Here is a 15799-nt window from a genome sequence, read left to right as displayed (position 1 = left end):
AGGTGGGGACGGGGACATCCCGGGGACGGGCGGGGGCTTCGGGGGTTGGGGACGCCGTGGGCCCCAGAGGGACACCGATGAGGTACCCAGGGGCCCACGGGGAGAGATCCGGGGGTGGCCACCGTGAGAGGCGATCACGGAATGGAACCCGCAGGAGTCGAGAGGGGCACCGGAGGGGACCCGCGGGGATCCTGGGGGAGCAGCAGCGGGGAGCTTGGGGGAGCACCAGTGAGGTAACGGGGGAGCATTGGTGGGATCCTGGGGGGCGCACCTGAGAGGCACCGGGACAGATCAGGGGGGCATCGGGTGTCTGATCGAGGGGCAGCGGCACCGAGGGGCGGAGAGCACCGGGTAGCAGGTAGCAGCAGTGGGGAGCACCGGGAGGATGAAGAGCACCGGGGCGAGGAGCACCTGGGAGGGGGAAAGCACTTGGAGAGATAGGGGCACCAGGGGACACCCAGGGGCATACCGAAGGGAGGAGCGGGGGCACGGTGGTATGAAGGCACCGGCAGTGTGAAGGTACCGGGGAGCCGGGCACCGGGGAAAGGGGGGCCGCGGTGGGGCAGGGCTGGAGCCGGGGGCTGAAGAAGTGGGAGGCGCGACCCGGTTTCGCCACCAAAACCGGGGACATCTCCATGGGCCAGGGATCGGGACGGTGCCACCCCACAGCTGGAAACACAGAGCATGTGGGGGGAAAAGAGACAACTGGGGTGGGCTCTGGGCCGGCGGAACTCCCTTGATAACCACGCTCCCACCTCAGGGTCCCAGGGGTATCCTCCCCTTTTTCCCCATAATTTTCCCAGTCTCATCCTGTGCACCCCAGAGTGTCAGTGACACCCGGGGCCCTGGAGCTGTGTCAGGTGCTAGGACACATTCAGCGATCCCATCCTCCTGGGCCCCAGCGGCAGGCAGCCCTGTACCTTGTGCTTTGCCCAGTACAGTGGTTTGGGGGAGGCAGTGCTGGGTAGCCAGGTTGATCGGTACAAATGAATAGGAGTGATGTCTGCTTCATCTCCCCAACAGAAGCAGGATGGCACAAGCAGACACCACTAGGTCCCTCAACCATCCTACTGCCCCCCCAACCATCACACAACACCCCAAGACCAAGCAGGGCAGGAGCATTTATTCATGACCCACACGCCTCGAGTGGGGACACAGCTTGGGGACATCCCATGAGGAGGCACAAGGCAGCCTGTGGACCCCCCCAACCATCTGCTGCCTGCTCCTGCTCAGAGCAGGGCCAGTAGGGTGAGGGGCAGCAGGGACAGCAGGATAGAGAGCAGGGAGTTTGGGGGAGCATCGCCATGGGCATAATACTGGGCGACGGCAACATTGGGGTTCCCCTGCATGGGATCGAACCACATCTGGATGCAGTGACCGCTGCCACGGTGGTGGGATGTGTAGCGGTAGGAGCCAGACCAGACCTGCTCGCAGAGTGCAGCCGCCGTGGGGAACACAAACTTGAACTTCTGGCACATGGCACCCTTGGGACACTGGTTGGTGCCTGGGGGTGGGCAGGGGGTGAAGAGGATGAAGGGCTCTGGGAAATGGGTGTGGTTCCCCTGTGCATGGGGTGCAGATGGGTCACACTGGTATTGCTAGGGAAGAGAGAGTTGACCTCAAGGCGGCACAGGGTCTCACACCGCATTACCCCATACCCCATGAGGACCCTCACACCCCCTGACCCATTCACATGCACAGGGGACTCCCTCCTGGCTGCCACTCCCACCCCACGGGGACGCTCACACCCCCGAACCCACTCACAGCCACCAGGGAGGGTGGACACAACCTCCCCTGCAGCAAGATGGAGGGTGACTGGAGACCCACAGGAGGGTGAAGGCATGATGGGGGGTGGCCTGCAACCCCCACTCACCTGTAGTCCAGTTCCAGCCCTTGTGCCAATTGACCTTGCAGGTGACAGCATCCTGGCAATCTTCCCACCACTGCTCACAGTCCTCTTGGCACAGTGGCACATCCTGGATCCGCTCCTTCCGCCAGCTGGTGTCTGCCTGCAGGGCCCCCAGTTTTCCCCCCAGTTCACCCCTGGCATCCTGGTGGGTGGGTGAGGGTGGGGTCTGCACCTACCTGGTCGATCCATGGCCCCAGGTTAGGGGAACACTCATAGAGACACGTGTCCTGGATGAAGTGGCGCTTGCACTTCTCTGGCATGGCCCCACAGTGGTCCCAGTTGAAGTTGTACAGGTAGGACTGGTCCCGGTGAGCTTCCAAACTGGTGTTGGCAGTGCAACAGGCATTGTCCTTCCAGAGGACACACTGCACCAGGGCAGCCGGGGCTCAGCTGGGACCCATCAGGACCCACCAGGCCTCAGATGGGACCTGCTGCAGGTCCAGGAAAAGCACCAGTGCCCATGGGTGGGTGACACTGGCTGATGGAATTCATGTTGGGGCACAGAGCCCCCCAGCCTCCATCCTGGTGACCCACAGCAAGTGACCAGTGGGTGCTGGTGCAGTGGATGAGGACCGTACCTGTCCGTAGAGCTGCCCCTCAGGGCCAGGCTCTGTTTTATGGTGCTTGGCATCCATGCAGACATTGAGCAGCGAGTCCTGTGTCACCCTCACTGCTGTGGCAGCAGCTGGCCAGGCCACCAGCAGAGCCAACACCGCTGCCATCGCTCTGCCAGGGCGACAGCAGGTCAGGACAGCAGCACTGAGAGACGCAGTGACAGCAGGGACAAAGTCCCCCACTGTGCATGTGGAAGCACAGCAGCACATGGTCACTGCCACGACCACCGACAACAGGGTCAGGGATCTTACCTGGGGGTGCCAGGGGCCCGGGGCTCTTACCTGGGGGGCAGCTGGGCTCCAGGTGCCGTGGGACGAGCACAGCTCATCTCAAAGGTCGTGGTGCAGCACAACCCGTGGCCACTGATCACGGGACGCGGGAATGCAGCGGATTGGGCAGCACTGAGGGCGCGGAGGAGACAGTGCACCCCGCCCTGGCACCCCACTGTGTTCTGGATTGACACTCGTGCCCATCCTGGTCCTCATCAGCCCCACATGCAGCTGGGATTCATCTTCCTGGCGCCAGGCTGGGGCCAGCATCAGCCAAAATCCGCTTACGGCTGTTTTTCTTTCCCTCCTGTGGGAGGTGGCCTGACTCGCTGACACCAGCACAAGGGGCAGTACCTGGCCCCCCAACACCACAGGGTCCCTGTGAGTGACTGGGGGGGAACACCACAGTGGGTAAGAGATGCTGCTGGCAGGGACAGGTACCCCCCGCGGGGTCACAGATGGCCACAGCGTATAGGCAAGAACTCCTCATTGAATTGCAGGTACTCCAGGGGATCGCAGATGCCCCATGGAGCGGGGAGCAGATACCCTGCGGGAGAGCTGTCACCTGTGGCTCGGGAGGGACAGAAACGCTCCAGAGTGAGACATGCCTCGGGGCGGGGGAACAGGGAGGGAAGATACCCTGTAAGGGACAGATACTTTCAAGGTCACAGGTGATGGGGGGGCAGACACGCCCCGGGGATGCCCTGAGGGGATGGGAAGTTATCCCCCTCACAGATGACAGATACCCCCACCCATGCATGACATTTGCCCCCAAAGGAGCAGACACCCCATCAGGATCACAAATACCTCCTCAGTGGGGTCACTGGTACCTGTGGGGCTCACATACCCGCCATTAGTCACAAATACCCCAAGGGAGGCACACATCTTCCGCGGGGATCACAAACACCCCCTGACTGGGGTCGCACATAACTCCGGGCCGCTCACGTACGCGCGGGCCGCCACTGCGGCCCCAGACTCGGGCGCGCGGGGGGGGCCCAGCCCATCGCCTGTCAATCATGCGGCACCCCGCCTCCAGAGGCGCCCTAGGCCACGGACCATTAATTATCCCCCTTGTGGGCCTGGCCCAGTCAGGCATCACCGCACTCCCTCTGCGCATGCTCCGTGCGCCGTAACTGGTTCCGGGTTGGACTCCACTTCCGGCTGGGCGGTGGCGCCGGCCTGGCGCTGCTCCCGCCGCTCCCGCCATGTCCACGCTGTTCCCCTCACTCCTGCCCCGCCTCACCGAGTCCCTCTGGTTCAACCTCGACCGGCCGTGCGTTGACGAGACCGAGCTGCAGCAGCAGGAGCAGCAGCACCAGGCCTGGGTGGGCACCGGGGCTGGGGGAGAGTGAGGCCGCGGGGCCGGGTGTCAGGAGGCCGGGAACGGGTTCGGCGCTGGGGAAGCGGCCCCTGCTCCTTCAGCGGGCACGGGCGCGGCGCTCGTTGCGGCCCCGAGACAGTGCCCGGGATGGGGGTGTCCCGGACACGGGGCTCCCCCGCTGGGTCGCTCCCCCCGGGTGCTCACCGACTGTGCCCGTGTTTCAGCGTCTTGTGCCGGTGTTGCCGGCTCGGGCATCGCTACTCTCGTGTCCGTCATCCGTGTGTCACACTGGCTCGGTGCGGGCTGTTACCGGAGCTCCCCGTTTACTGTGTGGGGGTTAATTACTAAGATGCTGAACCGAGGCTCCTGCACTCGCTCCCAATTAATTCATTAACTAGTCTCCCGAGGGAGGCGAGGAGTGATTTCTGATCCTGATAACTGACAAGTGTTTGTGCTGTGAGCGTGGTTTGGTGCTGCAGTGCCCCTGAGTATGGGGGGAAGAACATCTATTTGATTAAAGTTTAAAAAAAAATCAGTAATTAAGTTTTTGTAATTAAATAATAAAGTTTAAATCAATTAAAACCCCAGCACGTAGAAGAGGTTCCAAGTCCCTCTGGGTGGGAGGTGCTGACGTATTTTAATTGAGCTTTAATTATCTGCTGTGGTTGTGTTTGTCTGGCTGATCAGATGTCCCAGATTTGGTTATTTTTTGATAAAGAAATACATAAGCTTTGTGTTTGGGCTTCTAATGCCACCCATGGGGACACCTCGAACCCTCTCAGCACCAGAGGGTCATTGGGATCACCCTGCTTGGTGCCAGGGTGTTCAGGCAGGGTGTTAAAGCTGCTCTTCCCTTCTTGGCTGCGGGATGCCAGGGAGGCAGCAGGACTGGGGCTGGAAATAAGCATGGTCAGTAAGTGACACAAGGGCCAGAAGGGCCTCTTTGCTGGGGTGTCGTGGAGCTGTTGGAGTGCTTACCTACCTCTCTCCCTTCCCCAGCTCCAGAGCATTGCTGAGAAGGACAACAACTTGGTGCCCATAGGAAAGCCAGCGTCCGAGGTGGGTGTGTGGACAGGAAGTGGGGGGTTGCCACAGGGCTTGAGGGGCAGATCGGGTTGCTGGAGCTGTTGTGTCCACAGCACTATGATGAGGAGGAGGAGGAGGATGATGAAGATGATGAAGACAGCGAAGAGGACTCAGAAGATGATGAGGACATGCAGGATATGGATGAGATGAATGATTATAATGAGTCTCCTGATGATGGGGAGATCAATGAGGTAAATAGTGTGAGACCCCAAAGCAGGGGATGTGGAGTGTGTGGGACCCTGAGCATGAGCTCCAGGGGCTGTCTTCTCTCCTTCACGCCCTCTATTAAGTTCTTGCTCTGGAGGAGATCTCAGACCTCTTTCTTTCCCAGGTGGACATGGAAGGGACAGAGCAGGACCAGGACCAGTGGATGATCTGATTCTGCCACAGCCACACCAAGCCAGAGGCTGGGGGAGAGCCTTTGCCCCCCACGGCTCTGGGGCACAATTCAGTGAAGCTCCTCCTGCCACGGGTGCTGTGTGGGGCAGGAAGTTCAGAGGGAAACCGCCCCCCCCCGCCCCCAAGAGGAGCCAGAGGGGAGACTGCCACCTGGCACATTGGAACTGACACATCTTTTCTAATAAACTTGGTTTTCAAGAAAACAAGCCCAAATCTGGTGTCTGAGGCCACCAGGGCAGGCAGGGGGTACCACCCAGGCAAGTGCAGGGCTGTTCCCCACCATCCACTGGTGTGCCTGGCAGACCTCCCTGTGCAGTGCAGGCAGGAGCACTCTGGGGAATGAGCCCCCTCGTTACCCACTGCGCCCCACAACAGACCACAGCAGCCACTCCGTTTCCTCCAGAGCCCATGTTGAAGCCATGGCAGGGGGCTGGGCACCTGGCACTCCCATGGTAACTGTGGCCAGTACAAGGCAGCAGCCCGCTGCCCGCTCAGTTGGTACTGGTGTAGCGGAGCTCAGCGATACCGTCAGGAATGGCGCGGAAGTACTCCAGGCTGGCGCGGTGCACCTTGCAATGGTATTTGCCACAGGTCTTGGCGTACTGCAGGAAATGGGGTGCCCCAGGGAAGAGGACATTATCAGCCAGGATGGTGGCCCCCTCAGCCAGCAGCTGGTGGCTCTCCAGCAGCCGTAGATCCCGCAGGTAGCTGCGTTTCCAGTGATCCATGAAGACCAAGTTGGCATTCATCAGGCCGTGCTTCTCACGCAGGCGGGGTATCACCTCCTCCGAGGGGCCCACGATCAGCTCCACCTGTGCTGCATCACCCTCAGTCACTGGGGCAGGGTGTCAGGGTGCCCACCCACCACCCTGCTTCACAGGGTGGTGAGAGGTCCACATGGCACAGGATCTTTCTCTTCCCACATACACTACCCAGCAGGTGCCGCAATCCCTGCCGCAGCAGCAAAGGACCCCACCCACCTCCTCCCTGGTTTCACATGCAGAGCGGAGCTTTATCCCAGTGTCCGGGTGCTCACCATCTGCTCGCTGAAGCCGGCCAGGCGGATGACCTTCTCGGCCACGGCAGCGTGTCGGGGGTCACCCTCGATGGTGTAGAGGCGGGCGCCTGGGGGCAGCCCCTGTGCCAGCAGCACCGTGCCGTAGCCACAGTACGTGCCCAGCTCCAGCACCCTCAGTGGTGCCCGCTCCAACAGCACCCGCTCCACGATCCGCCCTGACATGGCACGTGCCTCTCAGCACCCACCCATCTGTGCCACCCCAGCCCTGGGCAGGGCAAAGGTGCCAGGCAGTTCCCAGTACCCAGAGGGATGGAGGAGAGCCATGCCAAAAATGCCACAGCCAGGTCAATGATGCCATAGCCATACCGACAGTGCCAGGCTGTGCTGGCAGTGCAATGGCCATGTCACCGGTGCCACAGTCATGCCAACAATACTATGGCTATATCAACAATGCCACTGCCATGCTGATAGTGGTGAGATCACACCAACACTATCACAGCCATGTCAGTGGTGTCACGGCTATGCCAGTCGTGCCATGGCCATGCCAGTGGTGCTGTGGGCATGCTGGCAGTGTCACGGCCGTGTCAGTGATGCAATGGCCACGCCCACTGCCATGCCCTGTGTGGTGTGGACAAGCAAGGGTGGCACTCACCTTTGTCAGGCCCCACACAGCTGAGGTGCTCACAGTGGTAGCACCACTGATCGAAGGTCTGGAGGATGTGGTGGGGGTCCCCAGGGATGGCATGGGCCAGCAGGTATTGGAAGGCACGCTGCTCCCGCGAGGTGCCAGTGAGCCGGTCTCGCAGCCAGGCCACCAGCACTGCCCGGTACAGTAGCATCAGGTAGTGCCGGTACCGGATCAGCAGGGTGACAATGAAGGGGAGGAAGGCCAGGGCAATCGCTGGAGACACCATCACAAGGGAATGAGGCTGTGCTTTTTGCACAGTTGCTGAGTTGACTTTGTTAGTTTCCTACTTATCTTGGGAGTTCTGCCAAATGGGAAGTTCCGCACCCTTTGTGTCCACTATCAGTAGCATAACCTTGGCCAGGCTTTGAAAATCTCCCCTGTGCAGAGATCATTGAAGCATTGTGAGCCCTTAAACCGTAATGAGGCAAATCTATCCCTTCACAGGGGTTGCTGTGGTATGAGTGGGAGCTGTGGGGCACAGGGTGCCAGCCTCACAGCTCCCACTCATGCCACGAGTTGGATGTGCTGTGCACCCCCTGGAAGTACCTCTCCCTGGGCTCCAGTGCTGCTGGGCCTGCAGGGCTGGGGCACCCCAGGATGCTGTGGAGATCTCTGTGTCAGGGCTGGGGAGTGCTGGGGACCCATCTGCCAGGGTCCAGATATTGGGGTTGGCAGGGCCGGCATTACAGGGAATTGTGCTGCTGTGAGGGGCCTTGTTCAGCACAACCCCTGGCACCCCCCTTGGTCCAGCTTTGCTGCTCCTATCCCCCATATTCTATACCTCACACCCTGCTCCCCACACCCTGAGCTGTTGGGGTGCCCAGCCACAGCAACAGGATAGGGCAATGGGGGTGGCACATACCTGTCCCCACACTCCAGGCAGACAGAGGCAGGCAGTCCTGTGTGGAGCCCTGCTGCCACTCAATTATTGATGGTATCACCACAGCTGCAGCTGCTATCGGAGCTCCGGTTACCAGCTCCGTGGGGCTGGCTGGAGACGGGGCCAGGCTGGGGCTGGGAGGTGCTCCTGGGCTGCATAAAGGGGCCTGGGGCTGGGGTGCTGATACTGGAGCTGGGGCGCTGATACTGGGGCCTGGGGTACCAGTAGCATGGCTGGGGTCCCAGTACTGTTGTGTAGTACTAGGAGCTGTGGTCCTGGTACTGGAGCTGGAGTCCTGTCACTGTGCACCGAGAATACTGGGTACTGGAAACACTGGGCAACAGGACCACGGGCAGCCGGAAGCACTGGCACTGGGAGGACTGGGAGCCCTAATCAGTGGACACTCGGGACACTGTGGGCCCAGGGACCATGGGGGCATTGGGAGCACGCGGGGTGTAGAGGGCTGGGGCACTGGGATCTGTTGTGGCTTAGGAATGGTACTCCCCTGTTCAGTGCCCCCACTGAGACCCTCCAAACCATGCCCATTCTCCTGCTCCCCTGTTTTCTTTCCCCCTTCTCACAGCGGCAGGATGGAGAGGAGGCACAAAAGGTAAAGATCTCAGGCTAAGATTAGAACAATTTACTGGCTATAAGAAAATGAACAGTAACAGCAACAATATTCATGACAAGGGGTACAAGTAACAGCAACAATATTCATGACAAGGGGTACACATGGAAGACCCCCTTCTGACAACAGACGACACCAGACAGCTCCCTCTGCCAATTTACTGGACAGTGAGTTGGCGTATGACAATGCAATGCTCTGTACAAACTCGTGCCACAAGGACTGTGTACATTGGACATCTGGGCCTAAAGGGGACTTTGTTATTCAAATCTCTATAGCAGACTCAACCTCCAGCACCATTAATTCTCTCCAAGATACTGGGTACCTTGCTCCGTGGTGTTCCACATGCCTCAATGCACCACTTGATCATCCTTGAGAGAATGCCTTTCCCTAAGGCTTGACTGGAGTTGCCTTCAGAGCCTGAGAGTTTTTGTCCTCTTCCCGATGCCCTTGTCAATGTTCACATCCCAGGACAAGGATCCCAGCTGCTTGGCTTCACTACCATCCCGTTCCAGATGGTGGGCCAGGATATCCCAGCACTGGAGTAGCCAGGTCACCAGGGGCTCACCTAACTGGCAGCTGGAACCTTTTTACACATCTTACAGCTCACCTGGGGACATGGACCAGGCGATTTTCTCTGGCCCTGCCTCCTCCTCCTGTTCTGAGGGCCTCCTCCTCCTCCTCTGTTCTGATGCTTTGCCATCCCTCACTAACTGAACTGATTTTGTCTTGGGTTCCTTCTTCCCTGCAGGGGCGACTGCTCCCAGCAGGGGCTGTTCCCCTGGCTCAGCTGCAGCTGGCGTGGCCATGGTGCCTGTTGCTCTGTTTCCTCCTCCTCCCCTGAGGGTGCTGCCCACTGAGCACCAGTGTCCCGTAAAGAGCAGCCAGGGCCCAACACACTGCAGGAAGTTGCTCATCTCTGGAGCTGACACAGCATCTCCTTGCAAATATTCCGTCACTTTATCAGAGTCCTCTAGTTGTTCAGGGGTGAACTCTCCAACCAGCGGAGCAGAGAATTTCTCAAAAAATTGGCCAATTTTCTCACACATTCCACGCCACTCATGGCTATTCTCCCTGGGGACAGGTCTCTGAATGGCCTTCTTGGAAACCTCAGTTCTGCCTCCAAACGTGACTCTAAACACAGTGTGGACTGCACTGAGACATACCAACAAGAACATGCTCTCCTTACCATCCAAAGGCAATTAAAAATTCTCAAAAGCTGTTGTAACAGGCCCGAAGGAGGAAAAGGGGGGAAAAATGGAGAAAATCATCCTTCCCCTGTTCCCCCCACAGACTCGGTATGGTCATTAATGGACTCCCAAAGGTAGTGCTGGAGAAAGGGCAGGAGAGCAGCACTGAATACACATCGCAGAGTACCCTCATTGCCCTCGATGTTATCGTGTCATAAACTCACCTCCCACAGCACAGCAACAAAGAAATGCCGATCCTTGTCCCTGCTCCGTAAAAGGTCACCCCGAGAAGCGCATACAGGAATACAGGAACAGAGCCAGGGTTGGGTACCATACCCACAGGAACAGACAAAGCACCATGGTGACCAGTGGCTCTGGACCTAATACAGCAAATGCTGAGATCAAATTTGATTCCAAGCCACTCTATTATTACCTCAACCCTTAGTGCCCCATGCTGGGTGACAAACAAGGACAGGAACCAAGCCCAACCCATCCGCTTGCCCACTCCCCCATCAGAAAGATGAGGGAGAGAATTGGACTGGTAAAAGCTGGAAATCTCATGGGTTGAGATTAATACAGATTAATAGGGAAAGCAAAGACCACACACACAAGCAAAGCAAAGCAAGGAATTAAGCCATCACTTCGCATGGGCAAGCAGGTGTTCAGCTATTCCAGGAGAGCAGGGCCCCATCACATGTTACAGTTATTTGGGACAACAAACACCATCACTCCAGACATCCCCCTCTTCCCCATTCTTTCCCCACTTTATATTCTGAGCACTAGAAGACCTAGGAACACGGGGGCACTGGGAACACCAGGACCCCCGGGAGCACCGTCTGAGCGCGGGAGCGCGCTCGGGACTCACCGGGAGCGCGCGGGGGGGGCGGTGCCTGGCAGCAGACACGTGACCACGCCCGCAAGGCTGCGTGACGTAGCCCACGTGCTGGCATGGTTCCGTCCCACGTGACACCACCGCGCGCGCCCCGGCGGCGGGCGCGGCCCTGCGCGCGCGCTCGCGCGTGTGCGTGTCCGTGTGTTCCCCGCCGCTCACGTGACCGGCGTGACTCGGCGCTCACGTGACCGCGCGGCGGGGCCGTGCCGCAGCTGGGGCCGCGCTCGCCATGGGCTGCTGCTACAGCAACGAGGCCGAGGCCTCCGACCAGGTGGGCCTGGCGCCGGGGGTGGCACCGGGAGGGACGCTCGGCCCTACTCCCGGGGCTTCCCGGTTGCGGGGGGGCAGGCAGCGCGCGTCCTCGGCGGGGCCCGGCCCTTCCCCGCTCCCGGGCAGTCTCTGAGCGCTGCTCCCGCCTGTCGCCGCCTTCGTGTCACTCGTTCCTCGCGTGTCTCGCCCCGCCTCGTGTGTCCCCCCCGTGCCGCGGGGGCTCGGGGGTCGTGCCAGACCCTCCCGCTGCCGGTGTACGTCCAAGGCCTCAAACGGCACCGGCGGGAGCAGCGCCAGCTTTTCCTTCTTGGGACAGCGTGACTGCCACGCAGCTCAGGGGCCGGGGCAGAACTGGGGCTGTCGCCTGTCCCGCGAAACTTAATCCCCGGGTGCGGCGAGAGCTAGGCTGTGACAGCCCGTCCCAGGGGGAGCCCAGCCGGCTTGCACTTGTGTCGTGAGAAAGGAAGGAGAAGCGCCTGGGCTAGAGTATCGCAGCAGCATTTCCCAGCAGGACGAACGGGAGAGGAAGCTTCTGGCCAGGGAAGAGCTGGAGATGCCACTGACAGCGTGTGTGGAGAACTGGTTGCACTCCCAGCTCACCGTGGGTCACAGGCTGAGCATCCTTTCAGGGCAAGACAGACATAGAAGGACATTCCCTTCTCTGGACATTGAGCATGTCCAGAGAAGGGAATGGAGCTGGAGGAGGGGCTGGAGCACTAGGAGTTGGCTGAGGGAGCCGAGGGGGCTCAGCCTCCTAGGAGGCTCAGGAATTACCTTCTCACCCTCTACAACTCCCTGACACAGGAGGGTGGAGCCAGGTGGAAGTCTGTCTCTGCTCCCAGGGAACAAGCAACAGGACAGGAGGAAAGGGCCTCTGGTTGTGATATAGAAGGTTTAGGTTAGATATTGGGGAAAATTTCCCTAAAAGTTGTACAGCTGTGACATAGGCTGACTAGAACAGTGTTGGAGTCCCCAATCCTGGTGGGATTTAAAAGCGGTGTAGACTTACACTGGGGTGCACAGGGAGCCCTCCTGGCTGGTGAGGGAAGGGTGAGACTTGCCTTATCCCGTGGGGTTAGTGCTGCTGGTGTGGGGAAGCCAGGGCTGATTTTCCTCTTGCCTTTCACTCAGGAGGAGGAGACAAAGCGGCTGCTGGAGCCGGCAGCCAGCCCGCCCAGCAAGGTGCTGAACGGAGCGGAGCAGAGCTACCACAACCTCCCGTCAGCACGCACCGATGAGCAGGTCATGCTGTCCTCCATCCTTGCCAAAACAGCCATGTAAGCCTCAGGCCGTGCCCATGGGGCAGGCAGCACGCCTCGGGGACCAGCGGTGACCCTGGGTGAGGCACGCAGCTGGGGGGCTGCCTGGCTGAGGGCCCCGGTGATCAGCCATATGTGCTGAGGGGAAGGGAGGAGCTGTGGCAGATCCCCCACGTCCCTCTGTCCTCAGACAGCCCTGTCCCTCAGCTTTGAGCCCCATGAGGACACAGAGACAAGACCCCAGATGTGAGGTAACCCCTCAGCTGCTGGGCTGAAAGTAGGGACAGGGTTTGTATAAGAAAGTGAGTCCCTGGGGATGTGGAGAGGGTGGCTGGAGGGGCAGCAGCACTGGATCCCCTGTTGAGGAGGCTTTTCCTCAAGTGTGCAGGGGCAATGTAGGGAGAGGGCTGTGTCCAACCTGGCTGGGAGAGCTTTGGGATGCTCATGGGCCCTTCTGCTCCTCTGCCTGACATTGGAGAGCTAGAGGCCACTGGTGTGTGTCCAGCATGCAGGGCCACAGCAGCTCTGAGCACTGCTTTGCTGTGGGGTGCACACAGTGGGGCTGTGGCAGGGCCCTGAGCAAGCGCCCAGGTCCTCTGTGAGCCCAGGGCCTGGTACAGGGGCTCTCAGGATATCTGCCAAGGACATTGTCCTCCCAATCGTTCCTTTTTTCTCCAGGTAGCTGCATGCCAAGCTCCCCAGAGCCCAGACCAGCCCCCAGCTTCCTGCAGCCTCTGCCTGCCTCCCTCTGCCCCAGGGCAGCTGTGGGCAAACAGTCCTTGGCGTTTCCTTCCTGGTGAACAGCCAGTCCAGCCTGGCGCACTTATGGCCAGCTGGCAGCATTCATTGGGCGAGTTTGGCCTTGAGATGTTTGTTTTGGGGTGCTGGTCTGGTGGGTGCTGGATTTTGTCTGCCTTGGTCAGAGGATGCTCTGAGATAGGGAGGGAACTGAGGGGGAGTAATGATCCTCCAGTGGGAGCCACTGTCTCGTGTCTCTGCAGCAACATCATTGACGTGTCGGCAGCAGATTCCCAGGGCATGGAGCAGCATGAGTACATGGACAGAGCCAGGCAGTACAGGTGGGACCTGCACTTCTCCCCTGGGGTGCCCGCAGTCCTTCACAGCTGTGTGTGTCCCTGGGCAGGTCCCTGGGGTTTTGGCCTGGGGGAGTGAACTCGGCATGTCGAAGGGCTGCCTCATCTCAGAGAGCAGGGTGCAGCCTGCTCAGGGAGAGCTGATGGCAGTGCAGGCAGCAGAGCCCAGGACAAAGGGCTCCTGTGCTCACCCAGCCCTTGGGGCAGATGGTGGGGGGCTGGATGTGGCTGCTTCTGCTTGAAAGGTGCCTGTGTGGGAGAGCTGGAAGCTCCCTCATCCTCCTGGTGCAGGGAGTGGAGAGGGCTGGATGCTGGGAGTGCAGCACCACTGCTCTCCCTTTCTCCCCCTGGGGGTTCTGGGTGCCTGGGGGTGCAGCACCCATCTTCTGGATGTCCCCATGTCTTGGCATGGCACTGATGTTCGCTGCTCTTCCCTGACAGCACACGCCTGGCTATGCTCAGCAACAACCTGACGCACTGGAAGAAGCTCCCACTGCTGCCATCTCTGACTAATCAACCACACCAAGTGCTCGCCAGCGACCCTGTTCCCTTTGCAGACCTGCAGCAGGTGAGCAGGGCTGGGCTGAGCCCTGAGCCCTTGCCATGCTCTCCAGAGACACATCCTCATCCTGGAGGAGCAGTAATGCCCAGAGCCCTGACATGACTTTTTAGAGCTGAAGGCAAAGACTAGGTCAGGTTTAAGGCCTTGTTAGAGGTGGGAACAAAGCCCAGGATGGGCTTTGGGACTCCTTAGGGCTGGAGGCCAACCTTCTGCAACAGTTTCTTTGGGATAACTGCGGGTTTCAGTAGTCACCTGTGACACAGCCATGTCTTCGTGCCTGCAGGTGTCCCGGATAGCTGCCTATGCCTTCAGTGCACTCTCACAGATCCGTGTCGACGCCAAAGAAGAACTGGTTGTACAGTTTGGCATCCCCTGAATCTGCCCCTACCACTACTGCTTCATTGCTTTGGGTTGTTTTTGGTTTTTTCCCCATTTTTTTCTCTTTATATCCCTTCCCTCCCCGTGCTGCTGCCACAGAACTTGGACAGATACCCTGTTTCCTACTAAATGCCAAGGCGCCCATCATTGGCACGTCGAGCCCACCTGCATTGCTTGAGGCTTTCTCCTCCTTGTGGGTGGGTGTTTTTGGGGAGGAGGCTGTGTCAGCTGGACGCTGCCTTGCACAGGGACAAGCACAAAGGGAACAGCCGGTGCGAGAAGGCCCTGGTGTGGGTCAGCACCATGTGCCAGGTCACCAGGATGGATGGGCTGGAGCCAGCCAGATGTGATGCTCTGCATGGGGCCTGGTGGCTCCAACACCATCCCTTCTCCTTTTTACATGTTTAGACCTTTATTTTGCTTTTTTTGTTTGCTCATTTGTTTTTTAAAATAATTATTATTTTTTGCCACAGTAGATAAAGCCACGTTCATCCAGTGCCTATTTTCACTGTTCTCTGTCGGACACAGCATGGATGTGATGGGAGAGCCATACTCTGGTGGGGGGTACACACATCTGTCTGACCCCTGTCACCTCTTTGATCATGTCCTGCAGGGCCAAGAGGACAAGGGGACAGGGAATGTATGATGATCCACCTTTAAGGGGAAGGAGGCCCCTGAGATTCCTAAATGCTCAAGGTCGAAAGGAATGTCAAAAGTCAGGGTTTGCAAGTAATCAGAAAGTTTCATTGGTAAATTACACACTTGGCATGGAAATTGCAGGGTACCTTTTCATGGATAGGTTTCCCCAGCCTGAAGATGGATTTCTCATTTTCTATGCAGATTAGTTACCATGTGCAATTTGTTCTTTCAGGTCTTCCTGGAAATGGGTCAGAGGGGTTTAGGGGTCTTTGGTCATCTTAATCCTACCCTATAGTCCATGCCCACTTCCTGCCACTCATCCCTGTGCTTATGCTGTGCTGTCTTGTGCTTATCAGCAGGAACTACAACAAGGATGTTTCTCCACCTTGCCTCCCTCTTCAGCCATATCTTTTTCTTTCTCACGGCGTGTTAATATCAACAGTCCTTGTTTACTGCCAACAGTCCCTGCTTCATTCCACAGCCATCCAGTTATCTGTGTTTGAGACATACACATTAGCTCTCCTATGTTCTGGGAATAGAATTCTCAGTGAGACTTACTTTGGACTGCGGTTTATAGGGTCATTAGAGAGTGGACTTCAGTATGCATTAGCCCTTTATAACTGAGAGCTCAAAAGGTCTCACTTTGGATTGCTGTCTAGAAGGACTCAAGAGAGTGGGCTTTAGTCATAGTAATTTTCCATCCTG

General features: G+C 58.6%; 4 protein-coding genes across 12 annotated transcripts; 2 read left to right on the top strand and 2 right to left on the bottom strand.

Annotated features, from left to right (window-relative positions):
• The first annotated feature begins 62 nt into the window (after window positions 1-62).
• ANAPC15 (anaphase promoting complex subunit 15) lies at window positions 63-5802 on the top strand. Of its 2 annotated transcripts, none has more exons than XM_041469555.1 (4): window positions 63-233; window positions 5114-5173; window positions 5254-5391; window positions 5532-5802. In XM_041469555.1, exons 1-4 carry the CDS (start codon window positions 78-80, stop codon window positions 5577-5579), a joined length of 402 nt encoding a protein of 133 aa, XP_041325489.1. In that variant the 5' UTR covers window positions 63-77; the 3' UTR covers window positions 5580-5802. The 2 variants fall into 2 exon arrangements, with proteins under 2 accessions (XP_041325489.1, XP_041325490.1); XM_041469556.1 differs by lacking the exon at window positions 63-233 and adding an exon at window positions 3918-4118.
• On the bottom strand, window positions 1109-3785 carry LOC121354726 (folate receptor alpha-like). Of its 4 annotated transcripts, none has more exons than XM_041469551.1 (6): window positions 3641-3785; window positions 2806-2886; window positions 2488-2635; window positions 2086-2274; window positions 1874-2009; window positions 1109-1504 (listed from the first exon to the last, which is right to left on the bottom strand). In XM_041469551.1, the coding sequence occupies exons 1-6, from the start codon at window positions 3676-3678 to the stop codon at window positions 1230-1232; spliced, it is 867 nt and encodes a 288-aa protein (XP_041325485.1). In that variant the 5' UTR covers window positions 3679-3785; the 3' UTR covers window positions 1109-1229. The 4 variants fall into 4 exon arrangements, with proteins under 4 accessions (XP_041325485.1, XP_041325487.1, XP_041325486.1 ...); XM_041469554.1 differs by lacking the exon at window positions 1109-1504 and adding an exon at window positions 1570-1598; XM_041469553.1 differs by having other exon boundaries at window positions 2806-3785.
• Window positions 5803-5983: 181 nt separating the features above from the next.
• TOMT (transmembrane O-methyltransferase) lies at window positions 5984-10992 on the bottom strand. Of its 3 annotated transcripts, XM_041469522.1 has the most exons (5): window positions 10866-10992; window positions 10225-10380; window positions 7270-7518; window positions 6636-6832; window positions 5984-6411 (listed from the first exon to the last, which is right to left on the bottom strand). In XM_041469522.1, the coding sequence occupies exons 3-5, from the start codon at window positions 7454-7456 to the stop codon at window positions 6091-6093; spliced, it is 705 nt and encodes a 234-aa protein (XP_041325456.1). In that variant the 5' UTR covers window positions 7457-7518; window positions 10225-10380; window positions 10866-10992; the 3' UTR covers window positions 5984-6090. The 3 variants fall into 3 exon arrangements, with proteins under 3 accessions (XP_041325456.1, XP_041325455.1, XP_041325454.1); XM_041469521.1 differs by lacking the exon at window positions 10866-10992 and having other exon boundaries at window positions 10225-10836; XM_041469520.1 differs by lacking the exons at window positions 10225-10380; window positions 10866-10992 and having other exon boundaries at window positions 7270-7531.
• LAMTOR1 (late endosomal/lysosomal adaptor, MAPK and MTOR activator 1) lies at window positions 10969-15483 on the top strand. 3 transcript variants are annotated; one of them, XM_041469524.1, is made up of 5 exons: window positions 10969-11163; window positions 12294-12439; window positions 13423-13500; window positions 13957-14083; window positions 14361-15483. In XM_041469524.1, exons 1-5 carry the CDS (start codon window positions 11122-11124, stop codon window positions 14451-14453), a joined length of 486 nt encoding a protein of 161 aa, XP_041325458.1. In that variant the 5' UTR covers window positions 10969-11121; the 3' UTR covers window positions 14454-15483. The 3 variants fall into 3 exon arrangements, with proteins under 3 accessions (XP_041325458.1, XP_041325459.1, XP_041325457.1); XM_041469523.1 differs by lacking the exon at window positions 10969-11163 and adding an exon at window positions 11181-11763; XM_041469525.1 differs by lacking the exons at window positions 10969-11163; window positions 13423-13500 and adding an exon at window positions 11175-11763.
• The last annotated feature ends 316 nt before the right edge of the window (window positions 15484-15799 follow it).

Source organism: Pyrgilauda ruficollis, unplaced genomic scaffold (genome assembly GCF_017590135.1).
Source record: "Pyrgilauda ruficollis isolate IOZ18807 unplaced genomic scaffold, ASM1759013v1 scaffold236, whole genome shotgun sequence".
NCBI lineage: Eukaryota > Metazoa > Chordata > Aves > Passeriformes > Passeridae > Pyrgilauda > Pyrgilauda ruficollis.
This window is presented reverse-complemented; position numbering and strand designations above follow the sequence as displayed.

What these genes read in the sequence shown, in the direction of transcription:
- ANAPC15 (XM_041469555.1), top strand. Translation starts at nt 78, where the DNA reads ATGAGGTACCCAGGGGCCCACGGGGAGAGATCCGGGGGTGGCCACCGT. An exon ending in CTTGGGGGAGCACCAGTGAG is followed by an intron (nt 234 to 5,113) that starts GTAACGGGGGAG and finishes TCCCTTCCCCAG; the next exon opens with CTCCAGAGCATTGCTGAGAA. An exon ending in TAGGAAAGCCAGCGTCCGAG is followed by an intron (nt 5,174 to 5,253) that starts GTGGGTGTGTGG and finishes TTGTGTCCACAG; the next exon opens with CACTATGATGAGGAGGAGGA.
- LOC121354726 (XM_041469551.1), bottom strand. Translation starts at nt 3,678, where the DNA reads ATGTGTGCCTCCCTTGGGGTATTTGTGACTAATGGCGG. An exon ending in GTATTTGTGACTAATGGCGG is followed by an intron (nt 2,887 to 3,640) that starts GTATGTGAGCCC and finishes TCCCGTGATCAG; the next exon opens with TGGCCACGGGTTGTGCTGCA. An exon ending in TGGGGCCATGGATCGACCAG is followed by an intron (nt 2,010 to 2,085) that starts GTAGGTGCAGAC and finishes GGGGCCCTGCAG; the next exon opens with GCAGACACCAGCTGGCGGAA.
- TOMT (XM_041469520.1), bottom strand. Translation starts at nt 7,531, where the DNA reads ATGGTGTCTCCAGCGATTGCCCTGGCCTTCCTCCCCTTCATTGTCACC. An exon ending in CTGTGTGGGGCCTGACAAAG is followed by an intron (nt 6,833 to 7,269) that starts GTGAGTGCCACC and finishes GTGCCATGTCAG; the next exon opens with GGCGGATCGTGGAGCGGGTG. An exon ending in CCGGCTTCAGCGAGCAGATG is followed by an intron (nt 6,412 to 6,635) that starts GTGAGCACCCGG and finishes GATGCAGCACAG; the next exon opens with GTGGAGCTGATCGTGGGCCC.
- LAMTOR1 (XM_041469523.1), top strand. Translation starts at nt 11,716, where the DNA reads ATGCCACTGACAGCGTGTGTGGAGAACTGGTTGCACTCCCAGCTCACC. An exon ending in ATCCTTGCCAAAACAGCCAT is followed by an intron (nt 12,440 to 13,422) that starts GTAAGCCTCAGG and finishes GTGTCTCTGCAG; the next exon opens with CAACATCATTGACGTGTCGG. An exon ending in GACAGAGCCAGGCAGTACAG is followed by an intron (nt 13,501 to 13,956) that starts GTGGGACCTGCA and finishes CTTCCCTGACAG; the next exon opens with CACACGCCTGGCTATGCTCA.